The 19,204-nt window shown below is 47.9% G+C and overlaps 1 protein-coding gene and 1 long non-coding RNA gene across 3 annotated transcripts in view; one reads left to right on the top strand and one right to left on the bottom strand.

Moving 5' to 3' along the window:
- STRIP2 (striatin interacting protein 2) overlaps positions 1-17,247 on the top strand; it is a 28,992-nt gene extending 11,745 nt beyond the window's left edge. The window contains exons 15-21 of the mRNA XM_054187890.1: positions 2,156-2,253; positions 2,799-2,925; positions 4,968-5,068; positions 6,693-6,759; positions 10,294-10,398; positions 11,262-11,466; positions 15,345-17,247. Of these exons, the coding sequence (XP_054043865.1) occupies positions 2,156-2,253; positions 2,799-2,925; positions 4,968-5,068; positions 6,693-6,759; positions 10,294-10,398; positions 11,262-11,466; positions 15,345-15,595 (954 nt within the window). The 3' untranslated portion in view covers positions 15,596-17,247. The remainder of the gene's footprint in view (positions 1-2,155; positions 2,254-2,798; positions 2,926-4,967; positions 5,069-6,692; positions 6,760-10,293; positions 10,399-11,261; positions 11,467-15,344) is intronic.
- Positions 16,412-19,118, bottom strand: LOC128904073 (uncharacterized). 2 transcript variants are annotated; one of them, XR_008464397.1, is made up of 4 exons: positions 18,533-19,118; positions 17,987-18,084; positions 17,370-17,455; positions 16,412-16,492 (listed from the first exon to the last, which is right to left on the bottom strand). It is a non-coding gene; the product is annotated as an uncharacterized LOC128904073 (long non-coding RNA). The 2 variants fall into 2 exon arrangements; XR_008464396.1 differs by lacking the exon at positions 17,987-18,084.
- Between the last annotated feature and the right edge of the window lie 86 nt (positions 19,119-19,204).

Here is a 19,204-nt window from a genome sequence, read left to right as displayed (position 1 = left end):
CGGACTTCACTGCTCCCTCGAGCCTTTGTCCTTCTTGCTGAGTGTTGCGTGAAAAGGGGCAAAGCGGTTTTAGCAGAAGATAAACCCCCTTGCGTTCTAACCCTCCTCACCGAGGTGGGAGGCCAGGTGCGGCTGGGTTTAAATTCTGAGTGATGCCCAATTCAACGCTATCAGTCCAATCGCGTTTAATATGTATTAAACTATCACGATTTGGATACACTAACAGTGGACCGCGCCTTCAGTCTAGTCGTGCTCCTGAACTAGCACGGCCACTCTCGAGTCTTTGGTTGCGTTCAGTGAGAAACCAAAACGACCAGCCACTTAAACAGCGCAGTTTATTTAAACAACAGATATACAGGTTCTTAGGATTGCTGGTGATAAATACACTGTCTGCAAAGCACGTGCAAATAAAGATATTGTTAAGTATACAAAACGCGCGACAAAGTTATAAACGATACAGGCTGGCTATAAATGTAGGATAGAGATTCTCTAGAGAAATTTCTAAGTTCCCCAAGGAAACACTCGGTGTAACCTTAGTCTTACCCAAAGGCGTCCCTATGGGGGGGAAGAAAGGCTCAGCCCGTCGTCTGGTCCTGGAATTCAGTGATGGAGTTCTCCTGACTTGTTCGTGATGGTGTCTTCCCCGATATCCCCCCTCTCTCGGGCTATTTCTGTACTATTTTTTTATCTTCAAAGTGGAGTTTGAGTGACTTTAGTCATAAATGCCTTTATTACGATTGGTGTACTCAAGGAGGAGTGGGCGCACCTCGGGGGCGGGTAGCCTCTGGGATGGAGGTGTGTTTTGGTACATTGTAATGAGCAAAGTTCGCACAAAGGACACCATTTCATCAACATTTGATGACATGTTGGCTCGGGTAGCGAGTGGGGCCGCTTATCTGTTTCGTAGTAAGCAAGCAGGCAGCTTATCTGTTCCGTAGTACCGTCTCGTTCCCTTATCTGCTATTCGTCACAAGGGAAGGCCACGGAACAAGCGCGTTCCGTTCCATCCCTCGCGTAGTTTCCCAAACAACCTCGTACAGGGAATCGCAGATGTTGCATTCTTCGTGTGCCAGCTGCGGCTGTATTCTACCTCAGAAGCCTCTTGATTTTATGACTTTCCTTAACGTGTGAACGATGCTGTACTTTTGGATTCTTGGCCAATTTAGTAATTATTCCACACTGAGATTAACTTTCCATTACAGTATCACACTGATCTCCGATCTCTGGCTTGCTGGGCCAGGAACCAAACTAAACCATCATCATGCTTTATGTGGCTCAGCAAACAAGGTGGTAATGCCTTCAGGTCTCTGCCAGCCTGGCTGCGCTCTCAACGGCTATTCAAACCGTGGAGAGTCTGTAGGTTATGACTTTCTTTGCAGGGACATCCCTTGCAGCCTTCCCATGGCCCCGAGAGATTCCCAGAGGAACACAATGCATGTCCTGAAGTTCAGCTACACTGTCAGAACGTGTTGGGTTGGAAGGGACCTCTAAAGGCCATCTCGTCCAACCCCCCTGCAGCGAGCAGGGACATCTTCAACTCGATCAGGTTGCTCAGAGCCTCATCCAGCCTGGCCTTGAATGTCTCCAGGGATGGGGCCTCCACCACCTCTCTGGGCAACCTGGGCCAGTGTCTCACCACCCTCATTGCAAAGAACTTCTTCCTAATGTCCAATCTAACCCTGCCCTGCTCTAGTTTAAAGCCATTGCCCCTCGTCCTATTGCTACATGCCCTCGCAAACAGCCCCTCCCCAGCTTCGCTGTAGGCCCCCTTCAGGTACTGGAAGGCCACTCTAAGGTCTCCCCGGAGACCTAATTGGGTCACTTGCACTCTGTCGATAGGGAGAGACAAACACAGATACAAATGCATTAAGCTTCAGCTGTTCCTTGCATTATTTCGTCCATACTCAGGTGCTCATGATGCATTAAGTTAAAGGTAAAACAGAGCTGCCGTGCTGCCCCCACTTGGCCTGTCCATCCAGGGTATAAAAGGAGAGGTTGAGCCTTGGCATAGTCAGTCTATCACGGTGAGCGGAGCTTGGGCTGGTGAAACCCTATAGCCTTGGCTTGAATTTGTCCAGTTTCACCAATTGAAGGGGAAGGAAGGAAGGAATGCCCCTTCCTGGGAGCATCCCTCCATGTCTGTCCTCCCCTGCAGATAGCTTTGCTGAAGATCCTCCTCGCTGCAGCGCCCACCTCTAAAGCCAAGACTGACTCCATCAACATCCTGGCGGACGTGTTGCCTGAAGAGATGCCGTAAGTCCTCGAGGAGGTGGCCGCCAGCCATCCCAGCTTTGCCAGGAAGTCTTGGACCGAGCGGGAGAGTTGGGGTTTGCCGATAGGTTCAGCGGGCTCCAGATTTGGGGATGTCTCTTTGGATAGGTGCAAGCTACTGTTGCTGCCAGGGCGGAGGGGTGAAAGCCAAGGGTGTGAATGCCAGTTTTTCAGGAGCGTAACAATTGGAGCACGGTCGGCCGCCGCCGTGCTCTGCTAGCTAAGTGACACAGATCATAAAATCATACTAATTGACACAAATCACGAAGACGCATGAGCATATGGCAGGTGTCCTTCGTACCACTCCCCCAGGATTGCTGGCCAAGGGCAATCAGCTTTTTTTTTTTTCCCCTTTTTTAATGCACTTGGGCGTCACCGGACAGGAGGGGATGGACATGGGAGTCCCAGGGGGAAGCGAGGATCCCTGTTTCCGTAGAGCCTGTCCAGATGAATAAGATCTCAACAGTCCCTTTGTCCTCCTTGCTCCCACACCCACTGTGCTGTTCTTTTCTTTCCCCCCAACCCAGCATCACCGTTCTTCAGAGCATGAAACTGGGGATTGACGTGAACAGACACAAAGAGATCATCGTGAAGAGCATCTCGGCTTTGCTGCTGCTGCTCCTCAAGCATTTCAAGCTGAATCACATCTACCAGGTGAGTGCAGAGAAGGGGTCGCCCATTGCCAAGCTGGTCTTGAAGCCGGTGTGTCCTGATAGACCCTCTCCAGGGAGGGTTTCCATGAGGAGCTGCAGATCGCTTTTCCGTGGCGGTGAACCCTAGCCCCGGGCCAGGATTTGTATAGAGTTACTCCGGCAGGGATAACCTCCCTGCAATATATCTCTGACGGTGTTTTGACAGGATCGTTTCCACTCACGTGGAAGGAGTTTTCAGACTTCTGGAAAAATTCACGCTGTGGCTGATCAGGTTAAAATTCAGGAGATATCATGAGCACAAGCCTGCACGGCAGAAGGGGGAAAGGGAGGGGGTTAGACAAGACCCTCTCTTGCTCTGTCTCATCTCCAATGACCAGAAATAGTGCTGGGTAGGACCTCACGAGGTCAACTAATCTGGTCCTCTGTCCCTCAGCAGGATCAAGTTCTTGGGGCTCCAGTTTCAACAGAGCCTGGAGGTCTGGGTCCTAGATGCAACCTGATTTTTGTTTTATCTGCATGGCACCGATTGAACTGCACCCGCACGAGGGCTTTCCTTGGCTAAAAAAGGACCGAGGACTGATTTGAGCTGTGGCCTGGGCCCAGTTCTCCACCCATTCTGCAAGTCAAACAATTAGTGTTTTCTAATTTATTTTTTTTCTTTTGAAGGTTTCAGCATGGTACAAATCCATCTGTGTTATGAAGCCCACTGATATTTATCTGGGCATAAATATAAATCCATATATTGGACTGGATAAAATGAAACAAACCCCTACATTTTTACAGTCCTGGATTTGTTCCCCCCACGTCCCTTCACTAATTTTTCTCGCTTCACCCCCGAAACGGCTCCTCTCATTTCTTCCTCCATGGCAGGAGGACCCTGGCAGTCTGGCACTAAGTCTGGAGAAAGCTGTGGGGTTCTCTCCCCCTGATTCTGATTTTGGGTCTGATTTTGGGTAATTTGAATAATTTCTTTTGGTGATGAAGCTGGTCTCAAGCACCACCCCAAAAACTGCCGCGGGGGCTGAGCTGGTGGCATCAATGGAGGCAGCGGAGGGTGGTGGAGAACGTGGCTGGTGCAGGCTCTGCCGGGGGTCACCCTGTGCCCACCGGCTGCCACGTCGGTGCAGCAGCAACCACACGGACCTGCACACCAACACAGATCACGGGGTTTTGGCTCGGTTCTGTGGAGATTCGGTGTTTCTTATGCCAACGGAGAAACGCCATCAAATTATTGCATTTCAGCATTATCTTCCGTCCGATCCTATATAACACGCGAGTCACTGGCAGCTGCATTTCAAAGCAGTGAGAGCATCTCAGATGCCGGCTAGCGGGGACTGCCGATTACTCACTCGCAAATAACGGCGGCGGTGTGTCATCGGTGGGGTACCGAGTGTCGACAGCTGGTACCAGGCCGAGCGGAGACGCGTAGGAACAAACTGTTCCTTCGCTCTCAAATTTGGGATGTTGATTGCAGGTTAGCAAGAGGCAGGGGCAGGACGGGATAGGATGCTGCTGCTGTTCGTGTCTGTCTCTTTAGAGGACGGAAGAGATTTGTTGTATTATGCAGCTGTACGTACCCAGGCCATTTGCTGTTTAGAGGGGAAGAGAAATTAAAAGCATATAGGAAGGTAAGGGTACATTTTTCAGTCAAAATTTGAAAAGGGAATGGGGTTAGCGTCTAACTGCAATAGGAATTGTTGCATTTTCTCATGTAATAGCTACATCTCCTCCTTCCTTCTTCCCCATACACTCTTTTGCCACAGATTTTATTTTGAAAAGCTACCCTGCAGTCCTTAGGTGCAACTATTCCTGAACTACGGCCATAAAGTTTGTGTCTCCACTCTACGGCAGAGTTTTCCAGCTGGTGGGAGCTGCTGTACGTGATGCAAGCCTCATACAGCAGACTTCTGCAAGGGGGTCTGCGAGGTGTCTAGAGCAAACCATCGAGATCGCTTTGCTTTCGGCTGGAAGTGGGTTCCCGTTCCCAGGTGATGCTCCCAGTTGTTCCGGCTAACGTTGACCCCTTTCACTTCTCTTCCTCAGTTTGAGTACGTGTCCCAGCATTTGGTGTTTGCCAACTGCATCCCGCTGATCCTGAAGTTCTTCAACCAAAACATCATGTCTTATATCACTGCCAAAAACAGGTACGGCCGCTTCTGGGGAAGAGAGGGATGATGGAGCAGGGAGGCTTTGTGCATGAGGAACGTGCGGTGGGACCGAGTGACCTCTGGTCCCTACCAAGCACGGCTTTGGGGCAGTATGCTCTCCACTACAGGAATACGCTGGAGGGGAGAAAATCCCTTCTGCTTAACAAGGAGCACTGGATGGGGGCTTTCCAATCTCTCACTAGACTACTAAAATACACATAGACCCGTCTCCCTTGCTGACGGTAGGCTTGTTTTCATCTTTACGTGGACTCCTGGAAAGCTGTACAGTGCCACCAGGCATCTGTGGGCCACAGCGTCAAAAAGGCCAGATGGGGTAGAGTCTTCTAGGTATTTTCCACCATAATTCAGCTTTCCTGACTGCTTCAGGTTTTGCACAGTTGTCACTGGCTTTCACTTCTGATTTGAGAAAGACACCAGCCCCGTTTTGAGCCTGTATAGGGACTGTCAGCGTAAGAACTGAAAGAGCTTTCACGACTCAGTGGGACTGGGTAGGATTTCCCCGTTCGGAGGGGAGAACCGGGGGGGATGTTGCTGTTGGAACGACGAAAAAGAATCCTTTTTGTTGCTTTTTGATGCTCTTTTTGTTGCCCTTCAGCTGCATGTGTAGGCTGGTCTGTCTCCTGCATGGTATGGTTGCGTATGTGTGAGAAGGCACGCGTGGAAAAATAGAAAGTAATACATTTTAGGATGATGATGGGTGGGAGGAAACGAGGAGCATCTGCCCTTGTGGTCAGACGAGCTCTTCCCGGGCCAAACGCTTTAAAATAAAGCCTGTTTTAGGGGATCTCCCAACCTTGGGTTTCACCCTGGATTGCCTCTGACTCAGGGGCGGTTACAGGTCAGCTTGTTGTTCAGCTGCTGAATTTAAAAACAAAAAAAACAGCAAAGAAGAGGAAACACAAGAGCTGAAGCTGTGTGATAGTACACGCTTTGTTTTAGAACGGTGCACATCTCGGGGCACGGATTAGCATCAGCGTGTGTATGTATATGTTATATATATGTATATACACACACACGTTTCTTTCTTTTTTTCTTTATTGGCTACTTTTACAAAGGCGATAGGCCTGGAGGGCGTTGAAAGACCTGATGCCCTCGTCGTGAATTTTCTTGCTGCTAATCAGATGCCTCCATTTTAACCTAAGATCTGTTTTGGATTTGTTTGGGGTTTTTTTTCCCCTTTTTTCAAATGTGCACGTGAATAACCAATCTGTCACGTCTTAATGGATCCAAATCCTTCGAGTCCTTATTAGCGCACTCAGGATGGGTTTCGGAGCCAAGAGCAATCGACGTGCTCCATTAAGCTGAGAGGCGAGGCAGCGGTGAGCCCATTTGGATGCCGTCCGTGCAGTCGGGAAGTCGGGGGGGAGGCACGACTGCGCGGCACCGGCTGCGGGCTGGTTCACGTGCCCAACGTGGCTCGCTGGAGATGGGATTGCTACCCATCCAAACCACCTGCTGCGTAAGGCTGCCATCACAATTCAAACCCCGAGCACAGGGAAGATGTTACAGGTTGCTGGCCATAATCACGTATATCATCTTAAAAAGTTGCTTTCATATTTACCTGGTTCTTAATGAGCCGCTTCTTTACTATCTTCCACAGCATCTCCGTCCTGGATTATCCGCATTGTACAGTCTGCGATTTGCCCGAGCTCACTGCAGAAAGCCTGGTAAGCAGCACAGAAAGGGTCCTTGTAACCCGTATTGCTGTATGCGAGAGGGTGAGGAAGGATTTTCGTTTTCTTTTTTTCTCTCTTCTTTTTCTGTACCCCTCCCACCTTTCCAAAATCAGACTTTTTTTTTTTCCCCACCAGACTTGAAAATTCCTCCCATCGCTGTTCTGACTCGCTGTCAGCTATGGGGAGGTGGGGAGGAGGCACTGCTGGCATTGCGCACCCCAGAAAAATAGTTGGGTTTAGGGTTTTCCCTTTTGCTTCTCCAAACGAGAGAGCCTGCTTTTCAAAAGCGTTTGTCCAGAGGCCATTTCCTCCCAGGTTTAAATTGCTCTCAGCACTCACGTTTCATAAGATGCCCATAGATTGAGGAACGAACCAAATTCCCTGCGGAGAGGAGACTAAGTATTACAGAGACCGGCCAGCACGATGGGCTGTGTGAGTACGCAAAGTACAGATGAAACATTAACGCTGGCACGTTCGTAACTGCAATAATTCAAATGCAGAATAGGTTGGACTCGGGCAGGGCACAGAGCAGGGACAAGCTTTGGGGTTAACAGGCAAGGGGGATCAAAGGGAAGGGAGACCCTAAATGATGCAGGAATCATTAAGAAAGAGCCTGACGAAAACCAGTCCGAGCAGGGATGATCTCATAGAATCACAGAATGGTTCGGGTTGGGAGGCACCTTAAAGGTCATCTAGTTCCAACCCTCCTGCCGTGGGCAGGGACACCTCCCACTAGACCAGGCTGCTCAAAGCCTCATCCTGTTACCTGGCTGCTAAAATCTTAAACCTATGTAATTTTCCTTAGCTTTATAAAGGTTAAAATCATTAAAGGGAAAGATTTTTCCCTAGTTTCTACAAGCCAAAGTTGCTCACAAATCCCTCCAAGGTTGTGGTCAGCAAAACTGATTTTGTTGCCACTGTAGCCACGGCATTCCTGATGTGTCGCTGCGATGCAAATTCGTGCCGTGAGTTGATTATGCCAGATCAGATTTATGTAAAAACCCGCTGTGGAGCGCGTGTGGGTGGGTGTGGGATGGTCACGCGCGGCCGACGTGCTGGCTCGGTCCTCCGCTGCTGTCCTACGTGCCTTTCCACCAGCGCTTCTTGCCTGCTTTTGGATGCCTGCTTGGGGTGACAGCTCCTGGACATCGCCTCCTTCCTTATCAAGGGGATCAGTCCCCTGTTTTGCGCTGGTCCATGGGCTACTTGCCGAAGGCTGGGTGTCCCGGCCAGGCTGGGTGCCCATCCAGCCCTGCCAGGCTCCCACCCACCGCATCGTGGCCCGATGGGGACATCTAGCGACATGTCACCGAGCGCTCCGATGGCTCATGCTAATCCTGACGCTCACGCTAAGCTTTATGGCTGTAGGAGAAGGCTGAACTTTTTTAGGGAAAATATTCCCTGTCACCCTTTCCCAGTAGGGTCTGGTCCCCAGTTTGGGAGCTGTTGCATTAGATGACAGTGGCTCATCGCTTTCCTCCGGCTGACACAGATGTCAGCCTCATGGGGGCCTAATTAGAAAATATGCAGAAACCAACTTGAATTTCATCATGTGCATTCATCTTTAGGCGGATACCTACGAATGTAAGGATTTAATAGAAATTAAACATGCCCTGGTACTTCAGAGGCATATGCTTGTGCACGTATTTATTTTTCTTCAGCCAACATTTTATGCGTTGTTTTAGATTTATTTTTTTTTAACACTCGGGTGCACTGATTTTAACATCCCAGCCGTAACGCGTTTCTTAGCGGCTATCACAGATGATTACGCTTTCAGTGGGTTGAACACAGGATCGTGTGCGTTTGGTTTACTTCCACGGAAAACCAGGACGAGTTCAGCAGTGCTGTTTCCAGAGGAGGGACAACTCTGGTTGTGGGGTAACTGCTGTCCCCGCATGGTGTAAATCAGGCGAGGTAGCAGGGACTTCACCCATCATTGTGGGACCAGCTCTGATTTCTTGCTGATCCCCATCTCCCCTCTCCTGTCGCTGCCCTCCAGCTCCCCGTCTGTGGGGAGGGGGCTGCAGAGGACCCTGCTCCACCGTGTCGTGGTGCCAGGGGGAGGGTAACAGGAGACGGGGGCAAAAGGGGGATTAAAGTCTGTTTAGCCTGTTCCCTCCTCCGTAAATCTGATGGAAAGACTCTCTTACTTGAAGCTATAGAGACGATATCAGATTGGTGACAAAAATAAATCCATCTGCCTGTGAAATGGGTGTTACCTTATTCTGCTGGGGTCTTTTGGGAAAAACCACTTGGTGCAGAGGGAGCAGATTAGGACTGGGCAGCAATATGAAACCGCACGGGCACTGTCCTGAGCTGGTACCCCCAGAGCTGTACACAGCATCCGCGGGTGCCTCGGTGGTGCCTCGGTGGCATCTCGGTGACATCTCGGTGACATCCCACCTCTGGGCTTTGCTGTGCAAGCTCCGCTGTGTGCGCAGGAGCCTGCAGCACAGACGTAGCCTCTGCTGGCAGAAAAGTGCATTTGCTCAGAGTGGCTTTTACCAAATCCCCGAATTAAATAAATCAGAAGCACTTTCTTGTTGGCCTCTAAAAAGTCTAAGTACAGCAGCATTTTTACCAGCTTACTGAAATGATAGGTTTGGTGCTTGCTTTTAAGAACAAAGGCGTTATGCTGGTGGGATTTTCTTGGGTGAATCTAGTTTTGAAGCTGGATTAGACACTGACAGAAGGGGCTCCCTGGGGTCATCCCCAAACTCTCCTCCTGAGGCTGCCCAGAACCCGGATCGTGCAAAATATTGCATTTTTTCCATGAGTTGTTAAGGCTGTAGCTGGCTGTAAGTGGTTTATAAATTAAGCAGCACTTGTCTCTGCTCTCATCCGCAAAGAGGTTATTTGTGGGACACTTCTGCCGTGCTCAGTGCTGTTACTGTAGTGGTGGAATTACTGCTCAGATGGGCCACGGGCAACGTTGATGCAAGCTGGAGCTGGGGGTGCTTACATTTAGCTAATACTTAAAATAATAGATCAGCTGCGCTTAAGCCGGAGGGGATCTTTGTTACAGAAAAGTCTTGTCCTCCCGATACAAATGCTGCTGTTTGTCATCCTGCGTTGTTATGTGATTGCCTTTTATTTCTCTGTAATGTGTCCTCTAAGCATGTGGTAATGTATGAATTAATTTATGTAATTACCAAAAACTGTTTTCTAAGCAGCGGTGATCACTAGGCTGTAATTTCTCTCTGACTGTAAACAACAAATACGATTCTACCACAATATATATATGTCCCGTGACGGAATGATGTGATTTACCGTAGCTCTTACTCTAAACCGAAATGCAAATTAAAACGCTGCTTACATCTGAGTCTTTCAGAACGGTTTTCCGCAGATTCTTTTGGCTTCTCAGCGGCACAACGACAATGCACGCGAGGAGGTAGCTCCACTGCGCACTCTCCATCAGAAATAAGACTTGTGTGGATAGTAAAAACAAAGACTTTCTGCACCAGGATGTCTCTGTGCTGTTGAATGCTGCCGTCAGGGTGACGCTTTTCCCTCTCTGCTTTGCAGGAAGCCGGAGACAACAACCAGTTCTGCTGGAGAAATTTATTCTCCTGCATCAACTTGCTGAGGATCCTCAACAAGCTGACCAAGTGGAAGCACTCGAGGACAATGGTAAGGTGACGTCCCGTCTCTCTGAGACCACCGTGGGTCGTCAGCATTGCGTCTCGAGCGTGTCCCCAGCTCTACGCTGCGGGCTTCAGCCCAGCCGTCCTGCTGAGAGTTTCCCCTGGCAGTGATGGGGCTTCTCCTGCTTCATTAGCTGCCCATTTTTCTGTCACAGATTGAAGCTTAAATGCAGAAATACTTTTTCTTCTGCAAATAATACTTATTTCTATGACCATCAAGCCCCCTGCAGCAAGTGTTGGTTATGATGAATGCTTCTATTCTATTAGCCCTATTCTATTAGGGCTACGAAGATGATGAGGGGACTGGAACATCTCTCTGATGAAGAAAGGCTGAGGGATTTGGGTCTCTTCAGTCTGGAAAAAAGACGACTGAGGGGGGATCTTATCAACACTTGTAAATCCTTAAAGGGTGGGTGTCAGGAGGACGGGGCCAGGCTCTTTTCAGTGGTGCCCGGGGACAGGACAAGAGGGAACGGGCACAAACTTGAGCATCAGAAGTTCCACCTAAACATGAGGAGGAACTTCTTTGCTGTGAGGGTGGCAGAGCCCTGGCACAGGCTGCCCAGAGAGGTGGGGGAGTCTCCGTCTCTGGAGACATTCCAAACCCGCCTGGACGCGTTCCTGTGCCACCTGTTCTGGGTGACCCTGCTCTGGCAGGGGGTTGGACTAGATGATCTCCAGAGGTCCCTTCCAACCCCTGCCAGTCTGTGATTCTGTGTGATTCTGTGATTCTACCTGTTTGGGGTTTGTACTACACATGGCCCAGGTGTTAGTGCCCAGAGCCGTGCAGACAGTACTCGTGTGGCTTTCTTGAACACGCTGCGTGGATTTGTGTTGATTCCTTGACAGATGCTGGTAGTCTTTAAGTCAGCCCCAATACTGAAGCGAGCTCTGAAGGTGAAGCAGGCCATGATGCAGCTGTACGTCCTCAAACTGCTGAAAATCCAGACCAAATACCTGGGGCGCCAGTGGAGGAAGAGCAACATGAAAACCATGTCTGCCATTTACCAGAAGGTGCGGCACCGCATGAACGATGACTGGGCTTACGGCAACGGTGAGTAGTGCCAGGGAAGCATCCTCTCTGCGTGCGGAGCTGAAATCGGCACGCGGGGTTTTGACATGGTTTGGCTTATGACCTGTTAGGATCCCATCAACTTGTTTGGGTCAGTATCAGGGATTTTTTTAAAAACATTAAGGCTCAGTTCAGCACCATCAGAAGAGAACGAATTATAGAATCATAGAATCATTTAGGTTGGAAAAGACCTTTAAGATCATCGAGTCCAACCATTAACCTAACACTGCCAAGTCCACCACTAAACCATGTCACTCAGCACCACGTCTTTTAAATCCCTCCAGGGATGGGGACCCCACCGCTTCCCTGGGCAGCCTGTTCCAAGGCTTGGCAACCGTTTCGGTGAAGAAATTTTTCCTAATATCCAATCTAAACCTCCCCTGGCGCAACTTGAGGCTGTTTCCTTTTGTCCTATCACCTTTTCCTTGGGAGAAGAGGCTGACCCCCACCTCTCTGCAACCTCCTTTCAGGGAGTTGTAGAGAGTGAGAATGTAATTGATTGCATGAGGAAAGGTGGGAATAATCAGATGAGGATGGGACACGGTCAGCTCAGGTCTCCAAGACAAGAGTTTCCACCAAGCCCAGGCCTGCACTTTTGCATTCCCAAAACACATTGAGCCATTAAACTGTCCTGGAATCCCCACCAAATCTGCACGCTTAGGATGGCCACGGAGTGAAAGTCTGACTGATAGCTCTGCAGCTCACACCTGAGGAACAGCAGCAGTTACAACCCAGCAGCGTGGATACTCTGAATCCTTAAGCTGCGTCGCAGACTGGTCTGTTTAAACAGCTCTTGTGTAGTCTAAATCTGTGTTCTTTGAGAGACGTTACGAAGTTTCTGATGTTCCTCATGTTTGGATTCATGGGATGCATCAGACCACGTACTCTTATTGCCTTGTAAGTGCACCCAGCTGCTGCAACAACTGACCCAAGCTTAGGACAAGAACGTATTAAAATATCTTTTTTGCCTTGATAACACAGTCCTAAATTTTTGCTCTGCATGCATCTTCTCTTTAATGAGGATTAAGCAGAAAAATTGCGTAGCTTTCCTGTTTCAAAAGAAAACAGGGCGAGAAGTAAAAGCCTAACATCTTAACTGTTTACAAGGGAGAAAGGCATTATAATTATGTTAGGCTGTTTAATTTCACCTGTGAAAGATATAATCTATTTTTTGAAGACTTGTATGCTTTTGATAGTCATGATACCACTATGACACTAATTCAGAAGAACCAAATTTAATTTAAATTAAATTAAACTAAATTCCTGCTGACTGAAAAAGGGGAAACATAATCCCTATTTTTAAAAAGGGAAAAAAGGAAGATCCGGGGAACTACAGGCCGGTCAGTCACCTCTGTGCCCAGCAAGATCATGGAGCAGATCCTCCTGGAAAGTCTGCTAAGGGACATGGAAAATAAGGAGGCAATCGGTGACAGCCAACATGGCTTCACTAAGGGCAAATAATGCCTGGCAAATTTGGTGGCCTTCTACGATGGGGTTACAGCATTGGTGGATAAGGGAAGAGCAACAGACCTGGATTTGTGCAATGCATTTGACACTGTCCCGCACAACATCCTTGTCTCTAAATTGGAGAGGCATGGGTTCGACAGATGGACCACTCGGTGGATAAGGAACTGGCTGGGTAGTAGCACTCAAAAAGTTGTGGTCAACGGCTCGATGTCCAAGTGGCGACCAGTGACGAGTGGCATTCCTAAGAGGTCAGTGCTGGGACCATTTAACATCTTTGTTAGTGACATGGACAGTGGGATCGAGGGCACCCTCAGCCAGTTTGCCGATGACACCAAGCTGAGTGGCGCAGCCAACACGCTGGAGGGAAGCGGTGCCATCCAGAGGGACCTGGGCAGGCTGGAGAGGTGGGTCTGTGCAAACCTCATGAAGTTCAACCAGGCCAAGTGCAAGGTCCTACACATGGGTGGGGGCAATGCCAAGCACAAATCCAGGCTGGGAGGAGAATGGATGGAGAGCAGCCCTGAGGAGAAGGACTTGGGGGTGTTGGTGGACGAGAAGCTCAACACGAGCCAGCAACATGCGCTGGCAGCCCAGAAACCCCCCGCAGCCTGGGCTGCATCCCCAGCAGCGTGGGCAGCAGGGCGAGGGGGGGATTCTGCCCCTCTGCTCCGCTCGGGGAGACCCCCCTGCAGTGCTGCCTCCAGCGCTGGGGCCTCAGCACAGGAGAGACACGGAGCTGTTGGAGCGGGGCCAGAGGAGGCCCCGGAGATGCTGGGAGGGCTGGAGCCCCTCTGCTGTGGGGACAGGCTGAGAGAGCTGGGGGGGTTCAGCCTGGAGAAGAGAAGGCTGCGGGGAGACCTTCCAGCCCCTTCCAGTCCCTAAAGGGGCTCCAGGAAAGCTGGGGAGGGACTCTGGCTCAGGGAGGGGAGCCACGGGACGAGGGGGAAGGGTTTTCCACTGGAAGAGGGGAGATTGGGATGAGATATTGGGAAGAAATCCTTTGCTGTGAGGGGGGTGAGCCCCTGGCCCAGGTTGCCCAGAGAAGCTGTGGCTGCCCCATCCCTGGAGGGGTTCAAGGCCAGGTTGGACGGGGCTTGGAGCAACCTGGGCTGGTGGGAGGTGTCCCTGCCCAGGGCAGGGGGTGGCACTGGGTGGCCTTTAAGGTCCCTTCCAACCCAACCCATTCTGTGATTCTATGAATTTCACGCTAGGGCTAGTGGAGTTCCCCAAATGATCTAAGGGCGGGAAGGCTGGGGACTTCCTTTCTTTTAGGGGGATTTCTATTCCGTTGCTGTCTTTCTCAGCACACTGACTGTTCCCTGTGGGATTGAATACAGCAGCAGGGCTTCTTTATGCCATTAATGGGATACAGCTATGGGATACTGCCTGCCTTGAGTGACTTAAATAGCTTGAGCACTCCAAAACAGCAGGAATAAAACGTCACCTGCCCTGGAGCAAGGATTTGCTGTAACAACTGAATTTACCTGGCAATATTGAGAATAATGCAATTTTAAGACAGATGCAAAGGATAAATTGTCCCACTTCCCCCAAAAGAGTTAATCAGCAACATAAAGCAACACTCGCTTGCACAATTCAGTGCTTAGCAGAGACTGCATCTCGACCTGGACAGTTTGCCAGGGAAGCTCTTGGCTTCCAGAGACGCAATCTGAAAGGGTTCTTCCTGGAGTGTTTATTTTTATCTTTGTATATCGGGATTGATACCCAGCTCGGCCATTTCCCTCCCCTGAGCACTGCTGAGCTTTGCCAACGAATTTACTGAACTTTTATGGAGAGAATGACCATTTCATATAGATTTAGAGCTCATAAGACCAACTTTCAAAATACTATATATTTTTGACATGTTATATCTTTACATAATATTGCGTATTATGTAATATTAATATGTTAATATTAAAATATCATGGTTATTACAGCCAGTTATTAGCTTTTCAACATCATTCATAGTTAAACTTGTCCAAACTTTAGAAAACTTTGTTTTCAGTAACTCATAAGAAGCTTGCCAGGTTTTAGCTATATGCATTTAATCTTGATCTCCGCTTCAGACATTTGTGGAGATTTTCAGGAGAAGTGGTGGGGCCTTTCTGAAAAAAGCAGGAGCTTGGTAATTATAGAGAGTCCTTAAAGCATGCTACAGAGCAGAAAGAATAGCATTTCTATAGGAAACTTTCTGACTCTGCTTAATCTACAAGTGATTTTAAGATATTTTATTTAAATTAAATGCATACATAGTAATGGGAACTGATTAGAAATAATAATCAGAATTACTGACTGGCTAATATTCTGGTCAGTTCAGGCATGTGGTTGCTGTAAAATCTTCGTTAGCAGAATTATTTTTTCCACAATGCTTTGGTCTTGTTCCTTCTTCAATGCAGATATCGATGCCAGACCATGGGATTTCCAGGCTGAAGAATGCACCCTGAGAGCCAACATCGAAGCCTTCAACAGCCGGCGATACGACAAACCTCAGGACTCAGAGTTTGCGCCGGTGGACAACTGCCTGCAGAGCGTGCTGGGACAGCAGCTGGAGCTCCCCGAGGACTTCCACTACTCCTACGAACTCTGGCTGGAGCGGGAGGTGTTTTCCCAGCCCATTCGCTGGGAGGAGCTGCTGCACTACCAGTGAGAGCGACACCTTCACCTGCGCCCGGTCCCACCTCAATGAGGACTCAAGGTGCTACAGGCTGAGGAAAGGAAGGTTATTTTGGCCCTGGGTGTTCTTAAGCGCAGCTGGAAAAAAATTAGAGTCTTTCCAAAGAGACCAAGCCTCTTTGTATCTACCCAGACACCTCCGAGTATGCAACTGCCATCATTTTGGAGGTCATCCCTTTCCTGTGACTTCTTGGAGACCATACAGTATCAACAGGCCTGCATAGAGGTCACGGACCAGGTTGCAGCGTCACGCTGGTGGCAGTGTCAAGAGTGAGCTTATCTGGTCTTTACTGCAGATTGACACCAGTGTACGGGAGCTCAGAGTCCAGGTCTGTCTCTCAGCTTGGATCACGCATGTAAGTTTGTTGTAAGAGTATCTCAACGGTGAAAGGTTTTCATCTCTCCCAAATGCCCCACGCTATGCTCAATTCGTTTTCATTTATTCAGTTATGGCAGTCTGATAATGTGATTCAAACACCCTACTGCCCCGAACAAGCTTCCCTAATGAAGCTGCAAATAAGAAATCATGTCACTGTCTGTGACAGTCTCAAGCAGAGGTGACAGGTTGACTTGACCAAAGGAGATGATGACATTACCTCTTGTCCCTGGGCTGCCGTTGCTGCTGCTGGGATTGTACAACCCAACTTACAGAGGCTTGCTTCCACAACTGACAAGTTTTGCATCATTCACCAAGATAATAATCCATTACCTTTTCCACCGCCCCCCCTTCACTTACCATTTGTATTCAAGTAAAATGATCAGTAAGCTGTGCAGTGTTTAGAGCTGTGGAGGTTGATTGCCACGTTTCTCTCCACCTGATTGTTTTTGAAGGATAATTACTGCAGGTAACTTTCTTTTAGCTCTTCTAACCCTAGAGAAGACAGTAAATGCCACATTAAATAACCTAATTTTTACAGAGATTTTTGGTTATGTGGGGGAAGGTTTGTGCCAAACCCTAAAGTGGGGAGGAAGACTGCTTTGGCTAACACTTCATTGCCATTGTATGAGGAAAAGAGCAGACACTGCGGTCCGTAACTTTCAGAATTAACGGCATATTGAGCTGTAAGCTTTCTGTAAGCTACTCTTGGGTAAAGCTGCGTTGCATGAGGATGGCAGCTGAAGGTAGGCTGGAAACCCTTGGGGCTGCCCCACTTAATGAATCTCAGCCCTTGGTACCGTGCAGGGTGACAGTCCCTTCTCCTCGGCCAACAGCCCACACCAAAATGGCAGGCTGGGCTTCATAGTACTCTCTTTAGTATTATGACTGAGCCTGCAAACTATAATCTTTCTCTACAAAATGTTATCGGTCCAGCACAGGGAATCCTGGATCTAACTTCCCCCCTGGCCATGAAACCAGGAGTTCAGCTTTTGTCAAAGCAGCATGTGTTAACATAGCGCAGGCAAGAACTTAGGCCATACCGTTATCGATATATCCAGCACACAAGTGATAAAACCACAAGTATTTGTTATGACAGGATTTGTGCTTTTTTCTGTGGAATGAAACTGAGAATGTTTCCTTAATGTGGTTTGTAAAAGGCATTTTTCAAAGAAATTGCATTAGTAAACCCGCTCACCTTTTTAAATATGCTTTTGTTCAAAATAAACCAGAGCGACTTTTAAAGCACATACATTTACTTCGGCTTTTTTCTTCCTGCGCCTTAATTTAAATACTTCCTTTGCTGCTTTTTCTTTTGTTTTTAAAGAACAAAAACACCCCCCACAAACCAACCCATAAACTCAGCTCTCACCCCTGCCCATATCCACTCTCTCCGCTGAGGAAAGGCCTTCTGTCCGACATCCTTTGAACGTTCTGTTCTGATGTATCTATAAAACTCTAAAAAATAAAACCAGAATTATGGGCTGTAGATGTCTTCACAGTGGTCGTGCTTGTTAAAAAGTAAAAAGTTTTTTAAAAATAAATAACGCCTCTCCAAGCTGTAATGCATGAAAACCAGACATACAATCTATAATGGAAGCATGGTGCTGTCTTCAGGGATCCCAGAACTGGGAGAGCTCTGTAGCTCCGGACAAGTCGCTTCAGCATCTGGACTTCAGCTCCCTTTCCAAAATATGGCACCTAGCATTTACCTGTGTTCCCTAGAGCCTACCGGTAGTGCGTAAACTAAAGGTTAAATAAACACAAATAAATTAACAAACCCCAACTAGAGATGGCAGACATCTGAAGGGGCTGTTAAATATTTAAGTAGTAGAAATGCAGCAGGAATACTACTATTTTCAGCACGTATTAGGGTCCAGAGCCCAGGACTAGCTGGAAAGTTCAGGATTTTCTCTATGATATTTTGTCCCGTATTTTCCTATCATCGAATGTGTGATTTCCCACACTGTCACAAGAATTTAGCTGTACCTCTGTGTGGTATCACGTATTCTGACACGGGACACCTCTCCAGCACCGGTGGTTCCTTTTTTTCCTTCCTTCACATGGTGACCCGCCATGGAAAAAGTCTGGAGTGTTTTTTTTCTGGTTAACCATATTACACCCCTTGCTTTGTGATTCCTCCAGTATTCTGTTTTAGAGTAATTTAGAAAACACTCTAATTCCCCAATAACTAAGTGTGAATATAAAGGAAGTACTCTTAATGTATCCAAATCCTTTTAGTCTTAATAAACTAAGGTTGGTCATAAAGGTAAGTGTTTCTTCAAGGGGACAATGCAATGAATGAATTATTAAAGAACGAGAAATTTAGAAAAGCCCTTGTATTTGGCTCAAAACTTTTTCTTCATCAAAGTGTCTCGTTCCCAGAATGTTTACATTAAACAGAATAAGCAGTACTTACACAATGTACACTTTTCTACGTTTTATATTTAAATTGTGCTTCTTATAAGGTTTCCGAGGCTTTTCAGTGCCTTTTCTATTTTTAGTGAGGTAGAGAATAGAAATACACATTCTTACCTGAATGTCTGTGTGGTAGAGGATGGTGTAAACTGTTATCTTTGAATACTATTTATTTCCACCACCACAAGTTATGCTTCCTAGAAATGTACCTCTATACAAAACCTGAAGCTCTGTGTAGAAAAGTAACTAGGGAAAGGTACACCTTTTAACTTCAATATTTGTGTCTCAACACATATTTGCCACAAAGACTGTACTTCTATTGAGATGTGCCATGTTTAGTGAGGGTTTCTTCTGGAAAGCCAGAAAACATGGGTTTCGGTTCAGGCTGATAAAAACTGCTGGCCTCAGTCCGGACTGCACAGCGTTCTGCAGAGCATCTGCACGGCTGAAACGCCAGTTTAGCAGGAATAGAGGGAACCTCTATTTTAATAAGTTTATTCCACTTACAAACAGATGCGGGAAACTCAAACAACGTAATACTTTAAGACTTTCCCTCGAGGTCTTTGAGCAGTATATTAACTGAGGCCCCTCTAGAAAACTCCTTTACTTCCGACAGTCCCAGATGCTGCTTCTCCAGCAGTACTAGAAAAGACTCCATCCTCCTATTGCACTTCTCAAACGGCAAACATCAGTTTAAAACTTCTTTGCCTCACAGTGAGGATTTTCTTCTCCTTAAAAAAAAAAAAAATCTCAAAAGAGCCAAGAGGCAGCAATTACGGAATAATAATT

The sequence above is a fragment of the Rissa tridactyla genome, chromosome 1, assembly GCF_028500815.1.
Source record: "Rissa tridactyla isolate bRisTri1 chromosome 1, bRisTri1.patW.cur.20221130, whole genome shotgun sequence".
Classification (NCBI taxonomy): domain Eukaryota; kingdom Metazoa; phylum Chordata; class Aves; order Charadriiformes; family Laridae; genus Rissa; species Rissa tridactyla.
Note: the sequence above shows the minus strand (reverse complement) of the source record. Positions and strands in the feature narration are given on the sequence as shown.